The following is a 10,452-nucleotide window of genomic DNA, read 5'->3' as shown; positions in this document are numbered from 1 at the left end:
GACAAATAGAATTTCAAGAATATAAGAATGATTTTAAAAAGTTAACAATAAAAAATAATAAACACAATAATAATACATTAAGAACTAGTAAGTATGGCAATTGAGTGAATATGTAACAGCACAAAAAGTAAAATATAAAAAACTAAACAAAGACAGCATTCCTTAACTTATTATTAAGGTTAACAAGATGATAGACGCTGCTCGAATAAAACATTGATTAATAAAAAATACATAAACAAATAGCATACAATTCTGTGTTTAAAAAGAACCGTAACTTCAATCCATGAAAAAAAATTAGGGTGGATATATAATTGGAATCGTAGCGTGGTGATAAGCGCTTTTGTCTATCTCGTTGAAGGTACCGTATTTGATATTTGTTTAAATATAAACAAGTAACAAAGTATTTGATAAAAAACCTCAACAGCCAAACATCACTATGCGTATATAAAGATAAATTATTTAAATTGTTAAACACAAAATCTACGGCAAGAATTAAATCACCAAAAATTTAAGAAAAAATTAAAGAAAAGCTTCCTTCCATGGTTAACATTTACTGTATTATTATCATGAAGTGTTTGTTAATTAACATGTGACGTGTCTATTTGATAAGTACATAGATAACGTAGTTTGACTTTTAAAGACTTTTAAAAGCTTTTGAAAGGTTTTTAACTTTTAAAAGATAAGTAGTAGTTTAACTTTTTTTTATATATTTTTGTTTTGTTGCTCAAAATACTTATATTTTTTTAAGTACTAATGTTGTATTTATTTTTTTATTATTATTAACTAGTTATTCTCAACTTTACTGTTCTATTTAGTAAATAGGATTATCTCATGGTTATTGCTATCTTTTATTTAGAAATTTTATGTTTCTTTTTGACTTTTTGTATTATATTTTTAGTAAATTGTTTAGTTTTAATTATTCTATTATTTCATACTATGTACTACATGACTGTTGTGATTATTTCTGTAAATCAAAAATTTTTTGTAAAAGGTTCTTTGAACCATTAATATATAAATAAATAAATAAATCAATATACGCATATTATGTAAATGTTAAAATGTATGCCTGTGTAAATATTTTTTTTTTTTTCAAAGTGTATTTACTTATTATTTTTTTTAACTTGCTCATTTACTCATTATCTATTTTATATTTTTATTTATTATGCATTATTGTTTATGTTTTCATATTATTTCGTACACTTGCCAAACACAAGAACCTGTCTCTTTTTTGGCAAGTTACAACCTGAATCGTTTTATTTTTTATTTCTGTGTTTTTTACGTTAAATAAACGTAATAAAATAGAAAAAAACAAAAAAATATGTATAAATATATACATAAATATATATAGAGGTGGTTTGAACTGTCAGTAGGGTTGCAGTGAGTCACATTTTACTGGAGTGTGTGATTCTATGAAATTCTGCGAACGCCCAGTTGCATTCCACCGGCAACACTACTGACTAGCCCAACTCGTTAGCGTCCACGTCGCGAACCCCGGGCAATGGGATCACACCCATAACGCTAACGGTGTGATCACAACATATAATGATAGAATGAAAGGCAAGTTTCTAGCGCCTGAAAACCAAAATTAACCAGCTTAGGGAAGGTAACCCCGACAGAAGAATAAGTCAGAAAAGGCAGCGGGAAATTACTGTATTCGTTTTTTTTCAGGAATTACCACGGTAAATACAATAAACAATTATTCTGGCAGCGGAATATAAGAGTAGCGCAGGACCAAAGTGCTTTCTCTGTAGTGATCGCCTATGTCAGGAGCACCTGACAAGGCACCCTTAAAATAAAAAGAAGAAATTTGCTATTTAGTAGAATCGATACGAAATAAATGTTCGGTTGGTTTATACGGCAATATTTTACTATCTCTAAGCGTAAAAGAGCATCTGTTTTCGTGTAAAAAATGATCAAAATACGCTGCATTAATGTAACAATGCAGTGTTTTGTGCACAATTGAGGTGGATAAAGGTATGGTTAAAACAAAAAAATAAACATATTTTCGTTGAAAAATTTTTTCTGGTTTTATTCCAACCATATTCAAAAATTTCACCACTGACCGGGTTTGGTCGTGACTGACAACGTTTGACTGGTTGAAGACTAAACAAAGTCTTACTTTATATACATCATCATACAAGTAAAAGCAGTGGTTGTCAATCACAATTTTATATAATCATAAGAATAGACGAGCTTAAATTTAACATATTTAAGTATAATGTAATGGTTATTTCGGGAATTTAAGTATCGTACGAATGTCCAATAAAAAACAAAGTTTTGTTAAGTAAAAACGTATTTAAAATAAATGAATTAAAATTTGATAAAAACTACAAATGAACCTGACAAATGTTGTCCTTCCCAAACGTTTGCTTTTTTTACTTTCTACTTTCCGAGTTCAATTGTAAATCTAAACAATACTGAGACTCACTAAAACATACGCAAAAATATTCATCAAAATCGAGCCGTTTAAAAAAAGTCTAGTGACATAGACAAGCACAGAAGAATTATATATATAAATATAATTACACGGGCTGATAGCTGGTATTTCTCCATAAACAAATATCGTATGATTAATATAATAATTTGATAATAATGTGTTTATAATTATTTGATTGAACATAGTTATATAATTTTAATAAACGCATTACATTTATTTCACTTATCGAGTTGGTGGAATGAAATACTTACCTGTAGAATTTTATATAAACTATTCAATAAAAAAGCAGATTAAGTAAGCAGTATATATCGAGACGGTATAATTAACTTCTGTACTATCTGTATCTACTTCGGTACGTTTTACCTACTTGTCATCTCGACATCATATGATCGAAAAAAACCAATGAATGACCGCAACCATTTAGTCCGCCTTCCTCACGTCATTAACATTTAAAATAGATCTCATATATATTTTAAATAGGCTTCTGTGATAAAAAATCAGTCCTAATTCAAGCAAAAAATGCTCGCTTAAACGTGATTTTTAAATAACTTTTGACAATTACCAAGATGTTGTTTTTATTTTATTTTATTTTCTTTTATGCTAAACAATCGTCTGTCTTTATCTACCGAGCAATTACAAAGCCGGCTCTTTTAAGGTTTCGATGCGTACACTCCGTAAGATAGTAAAACAGACGTAAAAAATATAATACATAATTATTTTTTTACAGTGGCAACATTTTAATGCCTAGATACTCTTATATGTTAATAGAGCAGAATCTAGCGACATTATTTTTTGCATCTAGCCACTCGTTTCCAAAACTGATAGTTATAAAACCAATAAAATAAAACCTTTATGATTTCTATGAATGAATATTAAAATAAACAAACCGATTAAATTAAATTGTTGACATATTACAACATAGATAAACAACAGTTTGTAGAAGGCAACATAGAAGTCTTGGCATTTAAAGAGCTTATGACCAATCAATGGCTGGTTTTAGTGATTTCTTTACACACTGTGTAACATTAACCATTCTGCCCACGTTATTCATAAAATAAAATAGTATTTACCTCCGGTGTAATGTATTAATATTCATAACTCCCAAGAAGGTTGAATCCAGCTCTCGTCTACAAAAAAATTTTAGTCGAAAAGTCGTGTTTTCATTATTTATAGAAAATTGTGTATCTAATATTATTCTAGAAATAGAATAAGTCGTTTAGATAAGAAAAAATAAGCACATTCCATTACTATAACTGTATCTGCCAGTTTTAACGATTTGTTTAGTGGTCAAATGCAAACACGCGATCGCTTACAATACAAAAATAGATATAATCACAAGCCAACTGAAATCATTTTCCATTATTGATAAATGCCATGTTATGTTGTACGAACGTAATAAAAAATATATTCCTGAAATGATAATTTTCTTCATTATACTTAACAGCTTTTGTCCATTTATTTTATCGTTTTACTTCTTGATTACTCCTCATTTAAAACTATTCACGGAAGAAGCTTGGTAGTAAAAAGGTCGATTAAAGAGTAATTTGATATTTTTGTATTCGGGTTACAAGTTTTGTTGTTTTTGTGTGGTTCCTTTAAAATGCTTTCTTGTTTTTTCAGTATGTTACGCATAACTTCTATCACCCAGTGCTCAAGAGTCTTCCTCAAACAGTAAGTGGTAGAAGAAAGTTTGGGAGATGTTCGTTTGAATTTTAATCACTTGTGTTATATTCAGAGAATTGTACGTTGACCGCACGGAGATTCTGCCACAGTTACCAGAACTCTTCAAATTACCACTTATCTCATCGTGGGCATCATATACTCCGTGTCAAAGTTTTTCTGAACTATACCAAAACATTATTTTGTATAATAACATAAAAAGAATACTATCTAATCTTAGTTATAAAAAGGTATATTTTCAACAATGTTTGAGTATGTCCAAATGCTTGGAGACTGGCTGGATTTCCTCCCTAGGGAGTTATTCATATTTAAATTCCTTTTAACGGAGAGGGAAAGTATTGTTGAGAGGGGAATATGAAAGTCTAGGCATTTACGGTTTATAAATATATATATATATATATTTATAGAAATATATACATAGCCAGTCTGCAAGCATTTGGACATACTCAAACATTGTTGAATTAACTACCTTCATTGAAATAGGTATATTTTCTCTCAAAATTTGTTGCAACAACGAGAAAATATTTTTGAGAAGAGATATGTAAGTCTAGACATTTACAGGACTAATGACCTGTCATGCCGCTTTACACACTGTTATATACACCATTCTGCCTAGGTTTAAACATCCACATTGACTTAACTCTTCCATGTGCTGACTTTTGTGATGTGAACGATCTGGAACCTTAATTGATGTGTGAGATTCACCTAGCTGAATTATTACACATTTTGGGCAACGCCTAAAAACACTTTTTCCATTTTTATTCTTCTTCATATACCAGTTAATTTAGTCAACAATAATTTAAATATGTTCAAATATTAGGACCCAGGTTAAATTTTCTCCCTCAGGAGTTATTAAGATCTATTTTTGAATTAAATAAATTTTCGAGAAGGGAATACTGAAGTCAAGATATTTACAGGGCTTATAACATGTCGTTAGCTGGTTTAAGTGGCCACTTTACACACTGTGCAACATTCACTGTTCTGCCTGTGGATGTTTAAACATAGTCAGAATTACACACTTTTCTTTGACAAAAATAAAAAATCATTAATTTCATTATTCCCTTTCCGTGCCTAATCGTGCGTTTATTAGGCACTACATTGGAACTTCAACCGTAGCGTACATGGATCAAATTAGTTAGGTACATAAGAGTAAGATAATAAGTACAATGCTTCGGGGGTCAGCTCAGGACTATTATAATATATTCTAGTGTTGAACGTGTTGTAGTGGCGAACGCCGTGCCGTCGGTAATCGAACTCGAAGATCACTTGCATGGTAGGCAAACTAGCTCGCTATTTGGCCCCGAGTGGATACATGCATATTTATCAAATAAATAATGTTTGAAATCAATAATAGTTTATTAATAATTTTATTTTGTTTTTTTCTTTATTTTATTTTTTTTTTATTTTATTTTTTTTTTATTTATCTTATTTTATTTTATTTTATTTTATTTCATTTCATTTCATTTCATTTCTTTTCATTTTATTTTATTTTATTTTATTTTATTTCATTTCATTTCGTTTTATTTTATTTCATTTTATATTATTTTATTTTATTTTATTTCCTTTACAGATTACATTATTTATTCATGGTTTCTCATACTATAAATAAATTTAAATTTATACCCATTAAAAAAATATATAAATTTTTACCAACTCTTGTATTTTATTGAACCCAGTAACGCTTAGTTAAAAGGTCCTTAAAAAATTCAATAACTTTTATTATTAACTTAATATTTTAACGAAGATATGTACCATTCTTAAAAATGACGCAAAAGCGATGGAATTGATTATTCAACTAATTATTTCAAATTTGTGAATTTAAGGGTCGTACGTATATTTTTAGGTAATGAATTACAATGAAATTCCATGAAGTATTTTCAACTACAAACCAACAAAACAAAATGTTCTAAATATATTATTTACTAATTTACTCCCTGGGGAGAAAATCTAGCCTGTCTACAAACATTTGAAAATACTCAAACATTATTCATATTATTTTATAACCTTAACTGGGTTCCCATTTTTAACGACTTATATAATATGAAAGTATTTAAAGTATTTCCGAAATGAAATGTTTTTTGCTCATGTAATAACGCAAATATTTTATTAAAAAAAATAATTTCTAAGAAAATCGATTCCTTAGTCCACACGTTATTTATCACTGCACTCTGTAGGCGTGAGCTATTTAAAGTTGACAATAGTTTTGCCTACGTCACTTTAGTCAAATTTCTATATTTTAAGACATGTTCTGAATGGTTAATCACCGACTAGGCGTGGGTGGAAAGACGGTAAGACATCAAAACGTGACTTTGATACGCATTACCACAGGTAACTAACTGGGTACGTCACTCTGTCAGGTAAAGTTAAGTGTAATGTAACGAAATGAAATTCCAAATGGATGATCATTGGCTCAAATGCCCACATTTGAATACCCTTTCTAGGTGAATTGGAAAATACTTAGAACGGTTTCTTTAACAACCCCTTGAGAAGTACTAGGCAGGAGACTTCTTATGAATACAATGGAATTTAAAAATATATTTTTTTTTATATTGAGTAGAAATATGAACTTGAAAAATCACAATTGATCGTAGTTATGCAGAAAACAGACAGATCACAACTTTGAAAAAAATAAGATAATGGTGTTATCGCGTGCAGTAAGATCAATTCTATGTTCTATTAAATACCAGGTCGCTTTCATACAAAAAACTGTATTAATCACCTTGTGAAAATAGTGTTATTAGTGCTTTTGAACTAAAAAAACTTACGGTATGGATGCTGATGGGAAGATTAATGCCTCTAGAAATTTATTTAATTTAACTAAATAAAGTGTACAAAAATATTTTAATTTTATTTATTCATTAATTTAAAAACACCTGTAATAAAAAAAAAAACATGTTTAAATACAGAATCTCACCTCATGTATTAAAATGTTTAATGATGTATCATTCAATATTAGATCTGGTTATTTTTCGTCAAATGCATATGCTATCTTAACGAATTTACTTTCTTCATTGTATATAGTGAAGTTATTATTCTTACACTTCAAGTGCCAAAACAATGAAAAATTGCAGTTTAAACAACCATTACAATCAATATTTCACTTCCCCCTGCCAGGAATTTAACCCATGACCTCAAAAATAGAAGACAAATGCGCCAACCACTTCGCAATGAGAACTTTTATTTTTCAATAATTTATTTTCAAGATTTTTACCTGAGAGCAGCCATCGAGTCAAAAACACGCGTCCAATAATCAGGTTCTATTTCACGCTGAGATATGTAATACTTATCCTCCATGATACGTAATTATTCAAAATGCTTGATTTAAAAAATAAAAATAAAAATCATGTTGGGGTAGAGTGGGGTTTGAACCAAGGACATCTGATCCGTGAGTCCACAACACTGGCCACGGAACCACATCCTGATTCAAAGGAGGATGTCTCTTGTAAGTCTTATTTGAGGAATAATCTGACTAGCTAAGATCACAATCAACAAACTCCGAACAAAATACTAATTTAAATTTAACATTTAAAAAACTTGTATTGTACTTCAACGAGTGGGAGGAGTACAGATTATGCTGTCTCGTGTTTCTAAAGATTTTTATCTGGTTTCAAATTACCCGCCCGTTCGGCGTGACCAATAAGCAAAGGCTATTCTAACATTTTTGTTTTGTATCCTGAATTTTAAATTTGGAATGCCAATAGAACGAAATTCTCCACTAGGGACTAATTATTTAGGACCAGATATAATATTATAGTTACAGGGGATGTTATTAGGTATAAAAAAGGTTCTTTGGCAGCCTCCGTGGTGTAATGACTAAGACTTATAACTCACGCACGGAAGGTTCCGGGGTCAATTCCCGGTGAGAACAAAAAACCTTTAATGTAATTTTTATCAAGCCTGAGTGTTCTGTGCTGTTATTTGCAATTGATATTTTGTTAAAATATTGTTTAAATTTTGAAGATATTCATTACTTTTTACTCTGTTTTTCCTAGGTTTTTTTTTTAATGTGTGTTATATTACACATATAAATTTGTTTTTATGATATTTTTAAATATTTTTCATGTTTTTACTTCTTTTTTTATTATGTTTCTTTAAAATATGTTTTTTGCTATACATACAAATGTTTTTTATTATGTCTTTTACTATATACTGTTTTTTACCACATATTTTATTTAGTTTTTATATTTGTTTTAAACTGTGTCTCTTACTACATTTTTGAGTCTGTTTTTTACCATCTATTTAACTTAATTTTTCCACACGTTCACTATGTCTACTACAAAAAAAATTCCATAAAAAAAATAACTGTCTTAAAACAAAGTAAATAACCCTAACCTTAGTTAGACAGTCAAAGCAACTTTGTAAAAATGTATAATTTTATGTATGGTGAAATGATAATAAAAAAAAAATGGCCTTCTTGACTGGTGCAAAAAATAAATAATAATGATGGTTATAAGAATACCTAAGAAAGTATGTTTAAATCCTTTTTTGTTTGATAGTTGACCACCATTGATAAATTAGTAATGAATCAAGATCGTTTTTATAAGTTTTTTGCGTTCTCAATCAAGTACAAAATAGGTATCTGCAATTATTAGGAGAACAGTTTTAAAGTAATATTTTGGCAATTTACTATCTCGTACTCTAATATTAGCAGCTGCATTTGTAACAAATGCCAAATTTAGCATGTAATAAAATTACCAAGAACGGTGATCGGATAGTCAGTAACAGGAGTGACAAGTGTCCACCATCTCCAATGGACGGTGCGGAACTTTTTGCGTGACAGTGAAATGCTCCATCGGTTCCGCTGAGGACACAAGTCGGACATTTGTACTCGAGACGAAGAAAAACTACTACGGGCAAACACAGAACGTTACTCAATGTGCATGGACATTACACGGTGCCACAATTCCTCAATTGATGCAATTCAATCCTTTATGGTTGACTAGAGAAGTTGATTTTTTCTTTTTGATAACAGAAGTGTTTCTCTAACGTAATATTGATCGCTTAAATTGTTACACAAACGCAAAGACAAGAAGTCAATACTTCAAAAGTAGAGCCGGTATAAATAGTCTTTATCGGAATGAAAACAGCATCAGTCACTCTCCGTCGTTCGATCACAGATCAACAGACGCGGCATCGCGGATCTATAGAGCGGGTGCAGCGAGCGGCGCAATCATGGCAGTCCTGGGGAAAAGGATGATGCCGGTGCTTCTGGCACTGGCGGCCCTTCTGGCCGTCGTCGCGACCAGGGATATCGGCAGAGAGAAGCGGGAGGCCGACCAGGAGCTGGCGGCCAGCCACCATCACGGCGGCCACCACTGGAAGAAGGGCGGTGGCAAGGAGCACCACGCCGACCACCACTCCAAGCACGGCCACCACGGTGACAAGGGCTACAAGGGCCACCACCACCACGACAAGGGCCACAAGGGCCACCACGACAAGGAGGGCCACAAGGGCCACTACCATGACCACGGCGGCCACAAGAAGCACCATCATGACGGGCACGGGTATTACGGGGAGCACCACAAGGGCGAGAAGGGCGAGAAGGGACACGGCTACGACGAGAAGGGGTCGTACAAGAAGGGCCACTCCACCAAGGGGAAGCACGCCATCCACAAGCTGGACGAGTTCAAGAAAGACAAGCACTTCTTCGACGAGCACCACGACTCCGGCCACCACGAGAAGCACGGAGGGTTCCACGAGGAGCACGGCCACAAGAAAGGCGGCCATCACAAGGGCGGCCATCACAAGAGCCACCACCACCACGGGGACCACGGCAAGAAGGGCCACCACGAGAAGGGTCACCACCACCACGACCACAAGGGACACAAGCACCACGGGGGTCACGACGACCACTGGTCTCACCACTCCGACCACGGGAAGAAGGGAGGCCACTCCGACCACAAGAAGTGGGGATACAAGAAACACCACTAAACCTCACACCCTCCACCACCCGCGGACTACCGAGTGTTACCCCCTCCAGTGTTCATCTCTCGGAATGTTCTCGCATCACGAGGGAGTCGCGGTGGTTCTGTTATGTTTGATACTATCTTGCGATTTAAGCTCATTTAACTGTTTTTTTGTAAATATACATAAGATTGACAAATAACGATTTCTCGTTTTATTTTATTTTTTCGATTTACCTTTTTATATTTGAAAAGCACTATAAGAAATTGTGTAAAATAATCAATGTGAAGAGATTGTTGAAAATCGTTAAAAAAAGTTTGTACCATCATAAGACATTGTTCCAATGTAAAATGCCTATGTTTTTACCAGATCATTCGTAATACAATAATTACAATTAATCATTTTACGGTAATAATGTTGATTAATATAAA

General features: G+C 32.4%; 1 protein-coding gene across 1 annotated transcript; it reads left to right on the top strand.

Moving 5' to 3' along the window:
* Nucleotides 1-9,289: 9,289 nt before the first annotated feature.
* On the top strand, nucleotides 9,290-10,048 carry LOC148279296 (uncharacterized). The gene has a single exon (XM_088230167.1). The coding sequence runs from the start codon at nucleotides 9,290-9,292 to the stop codon at nucleotides 10,046-10,048; it is 759 nt and encodes a 252-aa protein (XP_088086293.1).
* The last annotated feature ends 404 nt before the right edge of the window (nucleotides 10,049-10,452 follow it).

The sequence above is a fragment of the Micrasema longulum genome, unplaced genomic scaffold, assembly GCF_059751315.1.
Source record: "Micrasema longulum isolate JH-2025_06_02 unplaced genomic scaffold, ASM5975131v1 h1tg000737l, whole genome shotgun sequence".
Classification (NCBI taxonomy): Eukaryota; Metazoa; Arthropoda; class Insecta; order Trichoptera; family Brachycentridae; genus Micrasema; species Micrasema longulum.
The sequence above is the reverse complement of the archived record's forward strand: the minus strand, read 5'-3'. Positions and strand labels throughout refer to the sequence as shown.